The following is a 19,809-nucleotide window of genomic DNA, read 5'->3' as shown; positions in this document are numbered from 1 at the left end:
CCCTCTGCTGCTGCTGCCATGGCCACCTACACAGATTGGGAAATGAATTAAAATCTTAATCCCCCCCAGCAGGCTGAATGGACCAATTCCCCCTCCCGCTCTTGGCCCAGGGAACCCCAGAAAGACGTGAAAATGGAGAAGTCAGCATTGGCTCTGTCACTAGACTCATCCCATGGTTTGGGAAGTAGAGACCCCATGTAAAGTGGTAGAGATGATTGTTGGTGAACTTGGTCGTGATTATGGGATTGGGGGCTTATCCATTCCCCAAACTTATTCACTGGCTGATTGGTGGGCACAGTCACTATGAAGTGTCAATCAATGATGGCACTGGTTGGGGATGTGTGAAAAACTTCTTCACGTGAAGAGAGTTGGGGGCTTGGTCACATGGGACGGCTGAGGAGAAGCTGAGAGATGAGGGTGAGTGTACTCGGCTTATAAGGTGGGAATTGTCTTTTGGATTCTCACCACAGCAATTGGCACAGGATAGCATCAGCCGGGGCCTGATAGAATCACCTCCACAAGCACTGCCTGAAGACCTGCTGCACCCCAGCCCCTATCTGGCTACACCCAACACTGAGATGAACAGGACACAGACCCTGTCCTCCAGCTGCTCGCACCTGGTGGGACACTTTGAGGTTGTCTTGAGAACTTAAGAGTCAGAGGAGGGCAGATGCCTCAAAGGGCCAAACGGTGGCAAAGAGAGTGGGCAGGATGTGCCAGTCAGTGATCAGCTGGCACACTGGCTACTGGAGGCTCGAAGAATGGACAGGAGGCTACAGACCAGGTTTCCCCATGGGATCCTGGTGAGCCAGGCTTCCAAGACCAGAGCAGAGGCCAAGAGCAGAGACAGGCAGGCCAGCATGCTGCAGCTGCTACCACCTAGATCCATTCCAGACCCCCAGCCATCCCTATCTTGGCATCTCCAGGGCAGATTCGGAGACCCAAGACAAGGCATTTGATTGGCCAAGCCTAAGACACATACCCACCTCCTGGTTGGGCCCAGGAAGAAAGAGAGGGGTTATTCTTTGTGCCTGCAGTGCCGTGACAGGACCCCTACTTTCCACCAGAATTGCAAAGAGTGAGGGATTCTCCCAAATCCCTAGGAGAACTAAGAGGAAGGGCCGTTGCATTCTGGGTAGCCAACCAAGTGACAAGATGCTGCCAACACTGGGTCTATAAGGACTGATGGGCCTATGGCACTCACTATTCCAAGACTGGTGATATGATGAAAACAGGGGACAGAGTAATTTGGTAACACTCCTGTGGAAGGCCACTGGGGAACATGTGGCATTGGCGGATAGAAAGGCTGGGGACCTGGGCCCTAGCATGGCCCAGAAAGAGGGCAAGACAGGGGCAAGAGTTGGCCCCACGGCTCCAAATGGAGGCCATTAAAGAAGCCAGGATTGGAGGAACTTAGCAGCTCCAGGGAGACCTATAGCCCTGGAGGCAATGGACACGGGGGCCCTAATTGCTGGCCACTGGGAAGAGCTGCAGTACCGGTGTCTGCTCCGGTGCGTGGTGGGTACTCTCTTCTGCAGGAGTCATAAGAAGGCTCCTGTGGCATGTGAGGTGATAAGCAGTCACATCTCACCATGGCTGATGGAAACACAGAGAGAATTAGCTAATTAGCTAGAGGGCTGGAGAACCAGGCTTGGAGGCTTTGCAGAGAGGAGAAAGGTTCCAAATCCCACCACAGTGCTGGGCTAGGGGCTCCCCTGTGTCTCCCACCCATGACTAGGCACAGACACTGCAGGACTCAGGGTGCTGCCACAAGAGGCACGCCTACCACTGCTCCTAGGAAAACTGGTGACACTGCCTCTACTGCCAGCAGCCCAACCCAAGTGGGATCTGTGGGGCCTTGCTTCTTCCCACCCCACCCTCAGACTCAGTCGGCAGTGAGTGCATCTGACTGGTGGAGCCAAGGTCACGTGCCTGCACCCTAGCTGCAAGGGAAGCTGGGAAAGCTCAGACCTGGCATGTTCTGCCCCTCTCATGGGAGGTGGACTCAACCTCATAAAGTGACAACTTTCCAGGACAGAAAGATTGATCAGTGCCCACCAGGCCCACCTAAATGGTCCAACAGCATCCCGCTGCGCTTGGCATTAAACCCAATTCCTCCCCATCCCCACAGGGCCCAAAACATCTCATCTTCTGCACACTTTTCCCCAATTTTCAGTACCATGATGCCAAGCTCCAGCCCTTCTGAGGGCCAGGATACATGCTATGCCCTTGGCCTTGTTTAAAAAATTAGCTCACTAGGCTAAGACAGCTCCACTGCCTTGGATTCCTGCATAATCAAACTGAAGCCCAATGTGAACAGTAAAACAAAACTTAAGTTTAACCAATCAGAAACTGCCAACTCACCTCTGCCTAAGGACCTTCCACCAAGTCGTACCCAAATAAGGCAAACACCTAGCTGTAGCCAACCCAGTATTTCTTTGACCTTGCTTCCGCATTCAGTCTCGGAAAGCCTGCTGCTCACTGCTCACGTCCAGCGCTCTGAACCTCTTCGTTTTGCATACTGCCCAAAGCATGAACCCTTTAACGCTCGAATAAACCTTGTCAAATTCATTTTGTCTAAAGCTTTTCTTGGAACAGCCTGCTACTCCCGCTTGCAGCCTGAATGTCACCCTTCGGAAAGCACACCCCCCCACACACACACCCCAGTAATGACAGGACCCCTTTCATTGTTCCCCTCCCTAGCCTGTTCTTCTGTTCCTTGAAAGCAAGTGTCACTTTACAGGTGGAGGTTGTGTGGACATGTGCGTGCCCATCCTCCTAGAAGCCCCACAGGCATCAAGAGATTCTCAGTTGCTCATTAAGTTGTTCTCACTACTTCATGGTAAAATTTTCAAGATTAAGATTTCTCAAATTTAAAAACACTTGGGGTTTTACAAAAACCCTATCACTCCCATATTGGCTTTCTCATCAGAGTATTATTGGCCTTGTGGACAGGACTGTTCTTTGTTGCATGGCCTCACCACATCCATCACACACACTCAGCAGCACTGAACTCCAGGCACTGCACGTTGGTGGCACCTCCTCCAGTCTGGGAGACGACCAGCATCATCTGCATGAATTTTTTTAAGCCCCAGGGAGCAAGTTGAACCAAATTTAAGGACCACTGAGACCTCAAAACATAACAACACACCTACAACATACAACAAATGCAGTCAGGCACAGTGGCTCATGCCTATAATCCTAGCACTCTGGGAGGCCAAAGCAGGAGGATGGCTTGAGCTCAGGAGTTCAAGACCAGCCTGAGCAAGAGTGAGACCCTATCTCTACAAAAAAAAAAAAAAAACCAGAAAAATTAACCCAGTGTCATAGCAAGCCCCTGTAGTCCCAGCTACTTGGGAGGCTAAGGCAGGAGGATCAGGTGAGCCCAGGAGTCTTAGAGTACAGTGAGCTATGAACATACCACTTCACTCTAGATGGGGCAACACAGTGAGACTGTCTTAGAAAAACTGAAAGAAAAAAAGAAAAAGAAAAGAAAAGGATAAAAGCCCTCATCATGTCACATCCTGGTGGTCAAAGTGTTTACCCTCTCATTGGAGATGTCTCCAGTGGGTGCTGAGCAGGGACCTTATTCTTCCCCTCCACACCCATATCATCCCCAGCAGATGCCCCCCCCGCCCCCCCCCCGCCCCCCGTCCAATGGCCCACAGCAGAGGCGAGACTCAGCTGGAACAGTTAATGAAATTTATTGAACAGAAACCTTTACTGCAACCACTGGAGAGAAGGGAATGACAACACAGACAGCAATTGATGACGGCCACTAGAGGCCATAGGTCCCGGCCCCCTCCTCCTGGGCTCCCTGGCCAGGTGCCTCCTCTGCCCGGCCCCAGCTGTGGCCATCCTGCCGCCAGCTTCCCGCCTGAGGGCCCCAAGATCTGCCCAGGCCAGGAAGCTGGCCTCTGGCAACGTCCACTCCCTCCAAGGACCCCCTCCAGGCCCACCCAGTGGGGCGTGGCCCTGCTCTATGGCCGGGACAGGACAGTCACGGGACACTGGAAAACACAGCTGGACACACCCCCCCACGTCAAGGAAACTGAGCCACAAGGCACAGCAGGGGTGGGACATCAAAGCACAGCCCCCAGTCCATCGCTGGTCTGGCTCTTCTCCCCGAGGTCACGGGGTACTCATCCCCGCCACCGTCTTCGTCCTGCCTTCCGCTGCCTCCTGGGACTGTGCTCTGGGTCCCTGGGGAGGAACTGCTCAGATAGGAACACACACATCTCCGCAGGACGTGCGGCAATTGGCCTAAATCTACTCTGAGAAAGCAGAGGCTGAGCTCACGACACCGGACGACAGCGAGCAGAGCCTGGGCTGGCACCAAAGCCCAGGGCGCGTGCCCGGGCCGAGAGGTGGCTGGCCAGGCAGGCCGCGACGTGCCCCCCCCCCCAGGCTGGCGCACACGCAGCGGCTTTGCACAGGAACGGTGGCTGGTGGCTGGCGGCTGGGGTTGGGGGTGGGAGTGGGGGTCGAGTGTGCTTGACACTTGGGTCGCTACGGGGCCTACACGGGTAAGGGCAGGCTCCCCAGAACAGGGCGCAGCCTGTCCCGGGGATGGTGAATAGGGGACCCCTCTTGGGAGGCCCAGGCAGCCGGCACCCTTGAGACGGCCTCTGTCCCTGTAACGTCTCCCAGTCCAGTGCTGGTGGCAGACGTCTTCGGGTGCCCTCACCCAGGCCGCGGCCGGCCGCTCACCAGTGCTTCCAGGCCGGCTGCCCGAGTTGGCAGGGTTTGGGGACTGGGGCCAGGTGCGGTGGTGTCACGGCAGGGGCGCCTCTCCCCTCCCCGTTGAGTGGCAAACATGGTCATCTGGGTTACCGGGAAGGGCCGGGGATGGTGTCCAGGGCCCCTTGGGGGAGGTGGGCGGACCCTGGGCCTTCTGAGCCAGTTGGCCCGAGGAGGACTCGGGGTGGCTCGTGTCCCCAGCCCCGTCCTCATCTCCCTACTCCTCCAGGATGGACATGAGCCACTCCAGGGAGAGCTCCTCAGCCTCCTCGTCCCCTGCCTGGGCAAGGCTCTCGGGCACCCAGCCAGGACCTCCTGGGCTCGCCCCAGAAGCACTGCACATCTGGGCTGGGAGGGGGCCCCCGGGGGCCTCAATGGGTCCTGCTTGACTCAGGCCCGCAGGGGCAGGGGCACTGTCGTCTTCCTGAACGGCAAGGGAGGCCTCGGCGACCTCTTCAGGGGCAGGGCAGGCCTGGGTGGCACCTGGGCTATCGGGAGTAACCTGGGCGGCATCTGCAGGGTCAGGAACAGCCTCGCTGGCACCTTCACAGGCTGGGGAGGCCTCAGCAGCACCTCCCACGGGAGGGGCGGCCTGGGTGGCAGCTGAGTCTCCACCATCCCCAGGGGTCCTTTCCTCTCCTGGGAATGGCTCCTGCTGCCTCATAGCTAGAGCAGCCTCCCAGGCCTCGGTCTCCCGAACGAGCCGCAGCAGCCCCAGGAAGCCAGGCAGCCTCCTCTCCAGCCGCAGCCTGCGCAGCTTGTCCTGCAGCGTCGCGTTGGGCCGGGCTTGCAGCAGCACCTGCCGGGCTCGCACCTGGTCTGCGATGGCCGGGTGGATGGCCCCCTTCTCCATGGCCTCGTGCAGCAGGTCTTCCAGGCGCAGCACGTAGGCAAACAGACTCTCCTCGGGACGCTGCGAGCAGGTCAGGAACTTCAGCCGCACCGTCATCCGGGTGTCCTTGTTGCCGAACACCTGCACGAGCGTGGCCAGGCAGTCCTGCACGGGGGTGTCCGGATTCTCTGCCAGGAGGCCACACATGAGATCCAGGGCAGGGCCGCCCAAGCTCTCCACCAGACGTCTCCTCTTTTCCCTTTCTGACGTGTGGCGCCACAGGCACAGCATGTCCTTGGCGTGGTCCAGCCAGCTCTCAAAGGACTCTTCCCCACAGCCTGGCTCTTCCATTCCAGAAAAGGTTCTCAGTTGCTGGTAAGACATGTTTTCCAACACAGCCTGCAAAGCCTGCCTCCACTGCTGGGCCCAGCCTCTAGCCTCATTTCTTCCTCCTGCCAAGTGCAAGGCTTCTACTTCACCTGGAGCTACTGCCTCACCTGCAGCCCCTGCCATACTCACAGCTCCTGTCACACCTGCAACTCCTGTGTCACCTGCAGCTCCCTCTTCATCTGACAGTCTTGGCTCACCTGCAGCTTCTTCACCTGCAGCTGCTGCCTCACCTGCTGCTCCTGCTTCTCCTGCTGCTCCTGCCTCACTTGCTGCTTCTTCTTCACCTGAAACTTCTTCACTTGCAGCTCCTGCCCCACCTGCAGATCCTGCCGCACCTGCTGCTCCTGCTACACCTGCTGCTCCTGCCTCACCTGCTGCTCCTGTCACACCTGGTGCTCCTGCCTCACCTGAAGCTCCTGCCTCACCTGAAGCTCCTGCCTCACCTGCTGCTATCACACCTGCTGCTCCCGCCTCACCTGAAACTCCTGCCTCACCTGCAGCTCCTGCCTCACTTGAAGTACCTGCCTCAACTGCAGCTCCTGGCACACCTGCGGCTCCTGCCTCACCTGCCCGTCTGGCCACTGCTTGACCCTGGGACCTTGCAGGCAAATTGGGTCTGTCCTGTAAGTCAGCATCAGGGGCCTGGGGCAGGAAGATCACAGTCCAGGGTCCCCCCTTGCCTGGTATCTGTCGGGGGATCACACTTCGGTTTAGATAGTCTGCAAACTCGACCAAGGCTGCCCTGGCTCCCAGCTCCTTTCTGAAGACCTTGCCAAGCACTCGGTACCTGCCCAGGGGCCACAGCGCAGCCTGCAGGGCCTCCTGGAATTCGTCCTCCAGGCAGTCGTCAGGGATGCCCAGGATGAGCAGGGAGCGCTGCGCATTCACGCCCATCCAGCCGCACCAGTCCTGCAGTGTCGCCAGAGCCATGGCCAGGGACCCAGGGGAGAAGTTCATGGTACAGAGGTGTGTGCTGACTGCTGCTGACTGTCGCAGTCTCTGTGGAGGCCTGAGTGTGAAGGGGAGAGAAGCATGTTTCTGCCACACAGCCACTCCTACCTCTCAGCTTCCCCCTACCTAAGGGAAGAGGAGACTGCAGCTTCTCCCCACTTGTTTTGTTTCTTTGATTTTAAGCAACTTTAAAAATAACAAATTAAATTCATTTACAAGATATAGGGCAGTTATATTTTCTGTTCTATCTAGTGTCAGTTCCAGTCAGTTGCTTTCTGCCCCCAAAGGAATTTGTAAGTTTATCTACATTTTCAAAACTTTGGGCATAAACTTTTTCCCAATTATTCTCTCATCTTTTTAATGCCTTCATGATCTGTAGAAATGTTCAGTCTCTCATTCCTGATACTGATTAGTGTTTATTCTCTTTTGTCTTAACTAGGCTTCTAGGGTTGATCAATTTTGTTACTCTTTAAGAAGAGTCAACATTTGGGTTTATTAGTTGTCTCTATAGTTTGTTTTTACCATTTCTTTACTCTTATCTCTATTTTCCTTCTTCATTTGCCTCAGTTTGTTTACTTTTGGTCTTCTTTGTCTAGCTTTTTTAAATGGACCATTAGGTCCCTGATTTTCTGCCTTTCTTTTTTTCTAATGTAAGCATTTAAAGCAAGAAATTTTCCTCTGATTGCTTCTTTAGTGGCCTCCCAGTGGTTTGGGTAAGTTGTATTTTTAAAATTAATTTTGAAATATTTTTTAAGTTCTTTATGATTTCTTCTTTGACCCACAGATTTCAAAATATTTAGACAAATGTTATCATCATTAATTTCAAATAGAAATGCACCATGGTTAGAGAACTTAATGTAAAAAGCACAGCCCTTTTAAATTTACTAAGACTTTTTAATGGCCCAACATAGTCTTCCTAGGTTAATGTCTAATTTTCCCTTGTAATGAATCTGTATTTTCTGAAGAGGCCACAGCCCTGCCCCCTCCGAAGCACTGCTCCTGTCGCCACCACCCACATATGAAACCTGAAGCATTGCCAGTTCCAACTATAGAGAGCCAGAGCATCTCACTGAACCCCCAACCCCGACTCGTCTTGGTGGACAACCACCGTGAGGGGGCTCTTGTCATCACCTCCACCCTAGGCAGCCAGGGGACCTCCCCTTCTGAGCCCCCTACACCCTCATTGGCAGCCATCCATTCCAGCCCATCCACTCCTGCCCCCAAGTCGTCCTCCCCTACCTGCTGCCCCAACACACAGCTGGTGGCACTCCCCTCTAGCCCCAGGAAGCAAGGCGCCCCCACACCAGGCAGCCCTCCACTCCTGCCCCCACTCCTGCCCCCACCCCTTACGGGTGCCCTGCGGGAGTCCGCCCCTTCCACACAGCAGCCAGAAGCCTTGTGTTCTAGTCCCCCACATCCCGGTGCCCCCAGCCCACTCCCTCCCCCCACCTCTGCTCCCACAATCCCATGGCCAGGAGCCTTAGCCCACAGCTCCAGAAGCTGCATACTCGCATTCCCACGCTCCCACACGCTTAGAAGTTAACCCTCCCCTCCTGGCTCCCCACACCTGGGCAGATGCCCTTCCTGCAGGTAGCCAGGCTGCCCTCCTCTCCAGCTCTCTCCCACGTGGCAGTCCTACCCGACTACTCCCATCAATCCCCCAGACACGTGCGGCCTGGCTCAGCTCACACTTGCCTGCCCAAGAGCCCTCTGCTTCCGCTTCCGTATGTATCCCTCTCTTCTAGTCCCCCACAGGGGGCGCTCCCTGCCCCCACCACCCTCCCCCACCCCCAACGGCTCCCAACCCCCGCCACCCCTTACCCCCACCACCCACTCCCTCCCCCACAATGCTGCAGGTAGCCCTTTCCTCTCACAACACCCCAGTCAGGAGCCTTCCCTCCCTCCTCCCCCACACGCAGCTGGTTGCGCTCTGACCCCCCATACCCTGTGGTGCTCCCCTTTAGCCCTCCTCTCCCATGCCCCCCAACGCTTAGCCATTAGCCCCACCCTCCTGCCTCCCCACATAAGAACACCGCCCCCACTGGCCCCCATCCCCCACTCGTCCAGCCCAGCCGCCCCACCGTAGAGAACCTTCCCTTCAGCCAGTAGCCTCTGTCCTCCTCTCCAACCTCTCCTCACAATGGCGCTTTCCTCACAGGCTTCCACAGCTGGGAGTATTCCACTACAGTGATGTCCACACAGGAAGCCAGGACCCCCATCTCCTTCCCCCAAAACAGATAGTGAAGCCCCCCCACCCCAACCTCTCCCCACGCAGCCCGCTCTCCCCACGCAGCCCACTCCCGACCAAGGCAGCTAATAGGCCCCTATGCAGGGCTTCCTCGTGATAACCATGGGGTCTAAGTCCCAGCAAAGCCCCTGCCTGCTTACTTTCTCCAACTCTGTCGGCAACTCTGGAGTCCCACTTAGAAGGGTCTGAAGAACTCACGTCAGCCCTACATGCCTGGAACTCTGTGGAGCTCCCAGTTCCTCTGTGCTAAGGCCACTCGGGCTCCCAGAAACCCTTGTTCTCCCAGAAACCCCAGGTCAGGGAGAAAGTTCTCCCGCCTCTGTGCAGGGCAAATGATTGGATGGAGGAAGCACGTGAGACCAGCGCAGGAGGCGGTGCTAGTGTTATCAACCTTACCTGAATGGTAAGGGCTTGATGTGGTAAAGCTTGGAGCCTCCATGTTGGCTCTCCACAAATGAAATAGCCTACCAACAAGGAAGTAGGGTTGGGGAAGTAAATTGGCAGAGGAAAAGCTCATTTTGTCAGATTGGTCCAATTTTCTCTACTGTTTGCTTTACATTGTAGTTGACAATGTTAAAAAGGTATTATATATTTTTACTGATTTCTTGAATAGTATCAATTATCAAGGGAGGATTGTTAAAATCTCCAACTATAATTGTGAAAATTTCTACTTCTCTCTTAATTCTGTCAATTTTTAAATATATTTTGAAACTGTTACTGGGTGCAAACACATTTATGAATTTTGTGTGTTCCTAATTAATTGAACTTTATATCATTATCACCTTTTATTTTAGGTGATACTCTTTGTCTCTAACTCCACTTTGTCTGCCTTTCTTTTTTTTTAAGACAGGGTCTCACTCTGTTGCCCAGGCTAGAGTGCTGTGGCATCAGCCTAGCTCACAGCAACCTCAAACTCCTGGGCTCAAGCGATCCTCCTGCCTTAGCCTCCCAAGTAGCTGGGACTACAAGCACATGCCACCATGCCTGGCTAATTTTTTTTCTATTTTTAGTTGTTTGGCTAATTTCTTTCTATTTATAGTAGAGACGGGGTCTTGCTCTTGCTCAGGCTGGTCTTGAACTCCTGAGCTCAAGCAATCCTCCCACCTCAGACTCTCAAACTGCTAGGATTACAGGTGTGAGCCACCGCGCCCAGCCTATCTGCTTTTAATATAGCCATTCTGACTTTCTTATGTTTACAATTGGCATGAGTGAGCATAGGCACATGTTCTTACTATCAACCCATCTGAGTCTTTAAATTTAAATTGCATCTCTTCTAGGGAGGAAAAGCCTTGGTTTTTTTTTTATCCATTCTGACAATCTCTGCTTTTTGATTTGAGAGTTTAGCCCATTTACATTTAATGTAATTTTTATAGGGTTGGATTTAGGTCTATGTTTTTACTGTTTTTCTCATATTTTTGTTCTTATGTTCTCCCTTTCCTACCTGGGTTAATCAAATATTTTTTAAAATTCCATTTTATTTATCTATTGCCTTTTTAGAAATATCATTCTACATTGATTTTTTTGTGATTGCTCTAGAGATTACAACATATATTCTTTACTTTTCACTGTCTACTTATGGCTTATATTGTACCACTCACATAAATTTAAGAATCATTTTTCACCATATAGATTCATTCCCTCTCCACCACATCTTTTTATGCTATACTTGTCATATATATTATATATATCCATTATATCTGTTATGCTATAAACCCTATAATGCACTATCATAATTTTTACTGTAAACTGCCATAAGTATTATAAAGATTGTGTTCTTCATTTCTATCCAAAGATCAAGGTTTCCCTACTCTTATGAGAAGCATTATCTTAGTAAATGGTACCAAAAGTCACCCAGTGAGGCATCATTTGGTGGGGCTTGAGAGGCTGTCATCTATCCCACAAGTCATATGAAGCCTCTAACATTCATAACTATGAACAGACACGAACCATAGAGGAAGGATGGAGTCAGAAGAGCCAGCAAAGGACTCTGTGCAGAGAAGCCCCAGTTCTAAGAAGCAAACCGAGGGCCAGTGGGAGAGAAGCCCTTGAAGCAGTGCACAATCAGACTGCATCTGCCGAGACCCAGTCCATCAGGTGGGCCCTCCTCCTTCCCACCTTGGCTTCGGACTCAGTTGGCAGTGGGTGCATTTGATTGGTGGAGCTCAGGTCATGTGCCTGTACCCCAGCTGAAAGGGAAGCTGGGAGAGCTCAGATCTGGCATGTTCTGCTCCTCTCATGGTAGGTGGGCCCCCCATCAGGTGAGAGAACTGCATGTGCAAAGGTCATGGGGCTAGAAGTAACATGGTGAATACTGGACTTCAAGAAAGCCAATGTGGCTAGGGCGGCCAGACTGTGCAGGAGGGGTTTATCCCAAAAGAGTTGGGATCTCATTAAAAAGCTTGAAGCCAGTGGTACACACATACACATGTTTCTGAGAGTGACATGATCTTATTATATTTTGAAGAGCTTTCTCTGGTTTCTTTGTGAAGAAATTACATGGGAGCAGAGTGGATAGGGGAAGACTGGTGAGGGGTGCTTGGGGTTGCCCTGTGAGAGATGATCATAGCCTGGATGACAGTAATAGTGGTGTCATGGAGCAGACAGGGCAGATTTAACAAACCTAAAACATGTGGAGAACTAACACAAGTCCATGAGTGATGGGATGTGGAGGGTGAGCAAGGGATGCATCTCCACATTCTGGTCTTTGACATGGGTGCATGGAGATTCCATTCACTGCAGCTGTGGACTTAGGGACCAGCTCTGGTAAGAAATTATCAGTTCATTTTGGCTATGTGCACTGGAGCATCCAAGTAGAGGTCTGAAGAAGGCAGGTGGATACGAGGGTCAGGAACCCTGAGGAGTAGTCTGCACTTGGGACAGAAATAGACATCATGGAAAGCTCCAGGTGTCCCAAGGAGGAATCTACTCAGGGACATGCCTCATTTTCCCTTCCTCCCCTAGCTTGGATATAGGCCAGGAGAACAGGGGAACATAGCCACTAGTAGGGACAAGCAGTGGGGAGAGGTGCAGCCCAGCTCTGCATGGCCTTGGGCTAGGCGGCTGTCCTAACTCTCTAGACAACAGGGCCTTTCCCTCTGCCAGGAAGTTTTGGCAAGGCTGTGGTCCCTGTCACCTAAGCAAATGCCTGGAGACTGGACACTGCTGGCTGCCCTCTCAGCAGCCATCTCCCCTTCTTCTTTGCTAAAAGGACCTAATTTTGTTCAAGCGTCTGTCTCTTCTCCATGTGGGGCATGGTAACTCCCATCCACAAATCAAGAGACAGCTCCAGATTGGTTCAAGTGCAGCCACACATGTTGTCCGTGGGGTAACTGTTAGTGATCCAGGAAGCCCATGGCCCAAATAGCCCAGTTGGACCGAAGGGAAAGACCCCAACTCTGCCCACAGAGGAGATGCTTCTCTTTCCTTGGGCAGTAACAAGGAAGCCTGTGGTCTCAACTGATGCTCACAGACATTCTTAAGTGCATGGGAGCAGAGGAAGCCAGAGCCACAGCCTCCTTGGGCCTGGCTGCCCTCCACTGGCTCCTACTCTCTTGAGGGGCTCCATCCTTTCCCACAGGCAGCATGGCTTCACCCTGGACCTCCCTGCTGGGATCCTGGGGACCTGCTGCAGCTGACCTGCGCCTGGGAGGGAGCTGTTTCTGTCCCGGCCAGCACCCAGCACAGAGGGCGCCACCACGCCATGGGACAGTGCCTGCTCCCCTGCACCCCAGCTACCTCACCTTCCTGTCCCGGACCAGCTTTGGACGAGGAGAGGCTAGGACACCAGAGCTGGGGACAGCCAAGCCAGCCAGAGCAGGAGAGGGCCAGCTGGGGAGCCAGGGCTCCAGGGAGGAGAGGGGGACTCCCCCTCACAGCCCCCCAGTCTTCTTCCCCAGTTTCCAAATATGGGTGTGCTGCCCGGGAGGCCCTGTCCCTGCCTAAAATAGATGCCTCTCTCTTGGAGGAGGTCCCGGGCCTCCGGGCCACACAGTAAGGGGAGACAGACGGAATAAGAGAGGAGGCAAGGTGGCCGTGTCAGCATCGCTGTTGATGCTGACAGGGGGGTCCATGCACTTTCACCCTCTCCAGGTTGGGCATGTGTTTCTGTCTGTTTTCTGTCCCTCTAACAGAGTATCTGAGACGGGGCAATGTAGAATGAACAGAGGTTTATTTAGCACACATTGCCAGAGCTGGGAAGTCCAAGAGCACGTTGCCAGTGTCAGGCAAGGGCCTTTGGCCCACATTGTCCCATGATGGCAGGGGAAGGGCAAGTGGAAGGGCAAGACGGCACGGGCAAGAGCACGAGGGCTGGGCTCGCTTTTATTTCAGTCTGCCGGGGAGGCAGGGGTTCGACTCCCAAAATGACATTAATCTATCCCTGGAGGCTGCACCCTCATGATGCAATCACCTCTTATTATACCCCACCTCCCAACACTGTCACATTGGGGGTTAAGTTTCCAACAAGTTCCTTTGGGGCAACTTATTCAAACCATAGCAGCACATGTCTGAAATTCTTCATCATAAAAAACTGAAAAACTTCTGGAAGGGGGACTGATCTCCCAATATAATTGTGGGCTCATCAACATCTCCCTCATTCTGGCTTAGGTCTGGGGTGCTCCAGGCTGACCACAGCGAAGCTACCACCCCCAGTGTGGGCAGCGCAAGTGGTCACACACAATCCTACCCATGGTATCCCCTGGTCCCGCATTTCCAGGCTTGTGTGGGACCTGCATGCTTGGCACACAGCGCCCTCCTGCAGTGGGTGTGGGGTGCACGCTCAGAGCCCCCAAGCTAAGGCTTTCACTGCCCAGCTCCCTTGAAGGCTGGCTGCTTGCTCTCTGGGGATGGCCCAAGGCCAAAGGGAGCTGCCTTCCTAAGGTTGCCCCAGCCCCTGCCAGGTCCCAGATGATGCGGGTACACAGCACCCCCCACCTCAACTGGCCCAGAAGGACTCCGGGCTCGGCCCGTTCCCTTGTGTGTGTGACCAAGCATCCTGCGGCTGCCATGGCAAGTGACCACAAACAGGTGGCTTAAAACAGCAGGAACTTATTCTCTCGGTTCTGGAAGCCAGAGTCCAAAATCGAGGTGTTGGCGAGGCCTTGCTTCCTCCAAAGGCTCTAGGAGAGGGTCCTTCCTGCCTCTTCCAGCTTCAGGGGCTCCCGTGATGCCCGGCTGTGGCCACATCGCTCCAGTCTCCACCTCCCTCTGCACGTGGCCTCCTTCTCTGTGTGTCTCTCTTCTGTCCCTTACCAGGACACCTACCACGGGATTTAGGACCCACCTAGATAATCTAGGACACTGCCATCTCGACGTCCTTACTTCAATTACGTCTGCAAACACCCTTTTCCCATAGAAGGTCATGTTCACAGCACCCAGGTGTAAGGATGTGGATATATCTTTTGGAGAGCTACCAGTCACCCCACTATAGCTCTGCAGCCCAGGCCCGGGCCTGCCCAGCCAAAGCCCCAGTGAGGGGACAAGGTCGGGCATCAGGGCCCACTGTTGGGTGCTACAGGGGCCTCCCTGCCTCTGCTCCAGGAAGGGGCACCGAAGCTATGCCTGAACTTGCTCCCTGAGAGCCTCGCTGCCCTAGCCAGAAGCTCCCTGCGTGGGTATCCCAGCCCTTCCCTGAGCCTGGGACAGACAGTTCTTGTCCTGGGAGCACAGGCCTGCCCAGGGCTCCTTGCTGTGGGCCAAGCTCTCCTGGTCAGATCCAGGGTCGTCTGAAGAAAAGAAACCCCCAGCAGCTCTGGTGTTGTAAGGACACATACCCCTCAGAGGGTAATGCCTAGCTTCCAAGGGCTGGGACTTCCTGTCTGGCTATTTTTTCCTTGTTGCTTTTGTTTTATAGTGTTCTTTATACTCATAAGTTTTGTTCAAGGAACTCATAATTGTCAATGGAGCAGTAGCCCAGGCAGCCCAGGATTTCAATCCCAGTTCTACCAGCTGAACCGTGACTTGCTGGAAAATGGCGACCCCAATGCATACCCTGAGGGACTGGCTTGCGGCTCACATGGGGTAACCCAAAGGAGAGACTGATGCACCCAGCAGGTCTCCACTTCTGTCCCTGCCCTGGCCTCCTCCTTCCCCTCCATCATCTCCACACCACCCTCCCCCAAGTCACCTTTCACCTCCCCCCTACTTTCTGCTTCTCGACATCCTGGCTCACCAGGGCTTGTCGCTTTACTGGATGACCATGGCTGAGACACTTGGTGCTAGCTGCTGGGCAAGAGTCCTGGAGGCCCCAGAGAGATGCATGGATGAATGGATGGACGTAATGCCCAGGGGTCTGGCCCACAGGAGGTGCTTGGCCAACAGGGGCCCCTCCCCTGTCCCCTTGGAGCAGCCCAGACAGAAAGCGGAAGCGCCCAGGGTGCGCGGGGAGCGGGTCTGGAGGCCCCCATGGGACAGGCGCAGGCCAGGCCGCCCTCCCGCAGCGCCGCGCATGCTCCATGCCACCCCCACCTGTTCCCACGCCGCCCCCGCCCGCTCGTCCGCTGCGCAGGACAGACAGACTGCAGTGAGGGACGCGCCTCCCTGGTGCACCCGCACCGGAGGCAGGGTCAGACACGGCCGGGAGCCCCCGCCTCCCGGGGACGCCCCCAGTCACAGAGGGCTTCTTGGAGGCGGCAGCCTTGGCCTCCGCGGCCTGCCGGAGGGCAGGAGGTGAGGCCAACTGCCTTGGCCGCTGGTGGAGCCCAGGTATGTCGGCCTGGCGGGCCGTGGAGGCGCGGGTCAGGGGCCCATCTGGGCAGGGTGCAGAAGGGCGGGCACAGGTGGTGAGGGCGGGTGAAGGAGCAGCGGTAGCAGCGACAGTCAGTAACGCTGTGGGAGGCGGGCAAGTGCGGAGAGTGGCCCGACCATCCCTCGGGGCTGCCCCTTACAGGGGCATCAGGAGACAAGAGCCAGCCTGGGCCAGGCGCCAGGGGAGCCGCAGCCTGTGTTTTACAGTTTTCCTCTTCTTGGTTTTCAGTCTGATCCTGGGGCTGGCAAGAGAGCACCCCGTCGCTGATGCGCCTCCTAAGTTTGAATTTTGTACCTCTGAGTGTGGGAATGCCAGGCAGGCTGGCATTGTGTGGTTACGGCACTGCTGCTCAGGGGACACCTGGCGAACTGTCCACAGGCACTGGCCCTGAGGCTCCCCAGGCAGAAGCAGAAGCCCAGAGTCGTGCTCCTGTGGCTATCAAGAGTAGGGCTTGTGCCCTTAAGCGGTTCGGGGTGTTGACCTGGAGACTGGCATGGCATGAAAAGGCATAAACTGCAGCAAACCAAGGAAAAGGAAGCAAAGGGCTGGATGGGAGGTGGGCAAGGGGGAGAGAGAGAAAAAGAGAGAGAGAGAGAGGCAGCGTGTGTGCAGGGCTGATCATGACTGGTCCCATCCAATGCATATCTACCGAGCACCCACTATAGGCCAGGCTGCTGCAGGCATTTGAGATGTACCACAAACGAGGTGGCTACAAGCCCTGTTCTGTGGTTCTAGTTCTAGTGGCTGAGCACAGACAATATAAACATAAAATATTTGAAATTAATAATTACAGAGTACATTACAAGGTAGGAGCCAGGGTAGGAGGTCTGGCTGCAAGTAATGTGGTTAGAATAGGTCTCCTTTCAAGGGCAACATTTCTGCAAAAATGAAGGTGGTGAAAGAGCAAGCCATGTGGTTATGTATTGGAAGAGCATTCCAGGTAGAGGGAACAGCCAGTGCAAAGGCCCTGAAGCAGGAGTGGGAGAGAGAACTTGGAGGCCAATGTGGCTAAAGCTGAACGAAGGGGTGGGAGCAGGGGAGGGAGTCCAAGATCAGGAAGGGCTGTGTGGGATTACTCTGAGAGACAGGGGCATTCCAGGGAGGACTGTGAGCAGAGATGGACAGGACCCAACCCACCTGTTAGGAGTATCCCTCAGTGGCCCTTTTCATGTCCGGGTCAGCCTCTGCTCCCAGAGGGCAGTCCTCAGAGGACTTTGCTGGGCCAGGCTGCATGTATGGGAGCACCCAGGCTGGACAGTTCTGCGCTCCTCCGATTTCCCACCCTGGCTATTACACCAGGTGGGTGACAGGTAACTAGGGCCCCCGGCCAGGGAAAGCTGGTGGGACTGAGGGGAGCAAGTCTGGGTGTTGAGCTACATGACCCCAGAGGAAGCTCCACCAGGAAGAAAGAAGCCTGAGCGAAGCAGCCCTGTCTGTCCCACCTTGTGGATGAAAAAGCCCAAATTCCTGATCCAGCCTGAGTCAGATTACTTTTCTTGATGCTGTTTGTTTGGTTTCTTTTTTCTTTTTCTGGGGAAATCGCCCCATCTAGTGACTGTCTAAAGGAATCGTCCTGAAGCAGGCTCTCCCTCTCTCTGGGCAAGTTTCACTAGAATTGGCAGCCCCACTCCCTAGCCACCCTCCCTCCCCCCATACTGTTTCACCCTTGCTATGGTCAGCAAGCAGGGTGGGGTGGCTCCTCCTCTCAGGAGACTGGGATGGCTCCTGCTTCCCCAGGCTGACGGGCCTTCCTGGCTTCTTACGTGAGGCGCGTGGTTTAATAGTCCCTCACATGCGTGCCCAGCGTTTTGTTTGGGGGAAACCTGAGCTTCGGGGACAATCATCTTTCAGCTTGTCCTCTGGTGGCCCACAAAGGTCATAGGGTCTTGCCACTGCTGCGGAGGAAGCCGCTCCCCAGTTCTGCCAGGCTCCTTCCAGGAGCTTCCTTGTGCACACTGCCTGTCTGGGGTTAGTCACCTTCCACTCTGTGAGGACTGGGCTTGTCATGTCTTTCTTTCCAGGAGCTGAAATTAGGGCTGACTTTCACAGACTAGGTCTCAGATACAGGTACTGTTCGGTGTGATCACTCCACGTGGCTGGCATCTCCACTGGGTCTTCTGATGTTGAACTTCAGCGCTGATCTCCATGTACAGGTGGAATCCTGCCAATGGAGTGTTGCACTCAGGCAGTCGCAGCTGACAGTGTTCTGCTCCCTTGGGGGCTAGGACCTACCTACTATGTCTTGGAGTGGGGCTACTAGAGATAACACCTCCTCCTTTCAACTTTCCCAAAATGGATAGTGAACTCACAGTGCTGTTATGGCAGGGATAAAATAAGCTCATGTTGCTTTTCAACATAATGATATTATACTAGTCCAAAAATACTTGTAATTATTGGTAAAACTCCACACACTGTTAGTTTTCCAGGGCTCTCAGTGACTGGCAGTGTTACAATGGGATTTATGTGTGGCCTGTGGACATGAGAATGATTACTTTACAGTAACACTTCTTTCCCCTCCTGTTTAAAATTGAGGTGAGGGCCAGGCACGGTGACTCACGCCTATAATCACAGCACTCTGGGAGGCTGAGGTGGGAGAATAGCTTAAGCCAAGGGGTTTGAGACCAGCATGGGCAACATAGTGAGACCCCCATCTCTACAGAAAATTAAAGAATTAGCCAGGCATAGGGTCCTCGCCTGTAGTCTCAGCTACTCAAGAGGCTGAGGCAGGAGGATCACTTGAGCCCAGTAGTCTGAGGTTGCAGTGAGCTGTGATGACGCCACTGCACTCCAGCGTGGTGACAGAGCAAGACCTTGTTTCAATAAATAAATAGATAAATACAAGTGAGACTCACATAACATAAAAATTAACCATTTTAAAGAGAACAATTCAGGGGTCATTTAATACATTCACAATGTTGTGTGACCACCACCTATATCTAACTCAAGATCATTTTCATCACCCTATAAGGGAACCTCCACAGCCATTAGCAGTTCCCATCCCCCAGCCCCTAGCAACCACTAGGCTGCTTTTTTTGTTGTTGTTGTTTTGGCACAGAGTCTCACTCTGTTGCCCTGGGTAGAGTGCAGTGGTGTCATAATACTTCACAGCAATCTCAAACTCCATGGCTCAAAATGATCCTCCTGTCTCAACCTCCTAAGTAGCTGGGACTACACCACCTGGCTAATTTTTTCTGTTTTTGGTAGAGACAGATCTCACTCTTGCTCGGGCTAGTCTCAAACTCCTGGCCTCAAGCAATCCTCTCACCTTGGTCTCCCAGAGTGCTTGGATCACAGGCACGAGCCACCATGTCACGCCTTGCTTTGTGATACTATGGATTTACCTATTCGGACATGTCACATTTTATAAGATTCCAAGATTTTTAGGATGGCAGGTCAAAACGCAGTGACGCCAGGATAGATGTTTAGAGCCCTGAACAAGAGAAGGCTGCCACACAGGGCTGCACAGGGGGTTGCACTTGGGTGCATTATAGGGTAATGTCGAGCTGGAGCTGTGGGGACAGCTTTGGTATGGCCAGTGGAGTGGGAGTGGGGATTCTTGAGATCCCTGTGGATTGGCTAATTTGAATGATTTCATGGGCTCTGGGGCATAAAGGCTGTCCCTAATTGTCTAGTACATAGCCCCAGAGTGTGGGAGCCCAGTAAGGGGGGCATTTGAGTGTGTGTTCAGTGGCCCCGGAGAGAAGGACCCCGATAAGGGAAGTGGTGGGGGTGAAGGCTTAGCAAACTGCCCTCAAGGGGCAGAGAGAAGAAAGTTTGTAGTCACAACTTCAGAACTAGGTCAAGAAAGCTCTTGTGAAATGTTATGTTACATCACAGCAATGGAATTACACACTATGTGGCCTTGTGTGTCTGCATCTGGTGTTTTTCACTTAGCATGACGTC

General features: G+C 53.9%; 1 protein-coding gene across 1 annotated transcript; it reads right to left on the bottom strand.

Annotated features, from left to right (window-relative positions):
• Positions 1-4,957: 4,957 nt before the first annotated feature.
• On the bottom strand, positions 4,958-6,892 carry PNMA6E (PNMA family member 6E). The gene has a single exon (XM_075999707.1). It carries the CDS (start codon positions 6,890-6,892, stop codon positions 4,958-4,960), a length of 1,935 nt encoding a protein of 644 aa, XP_075855822.1.
• Positions 6,893-19,809: the final 12,917 nt, after the last annotated feature.

This window comes from Microcebus murinus, unplaced genomic scaffold (genome assembly GCF_040939455.1).
Source record: "Microcebus murinus isolate Inina unplaced genomic scaffold, M.murinus_Inina_mat1.0 scaf003_hap2_Mmur4.0, whole genome shotgun sequence".
Classification (NCBI taxonomy): Eukaryota; Metazoa; Chordata; class Mammalia; order Primates; family Cheirogaleidae; genus Microcebus; species Microcebus murinus.
The sequence above is the reverse complement of the archived record's forward strand: the minus strand, read 5'-3'. Positions and strand labels throughout refer to the sequence as shown.

Excerpts from the sequence above, each read along its gene's own strand:
- PNMA6E (XM_075999707.1), bottom strand. The coding sequence starts at position 6,892 with ATGGCTCTGGCGACACTGCAGGACTGGTGCGGCTGGATGGGCGTGAAT.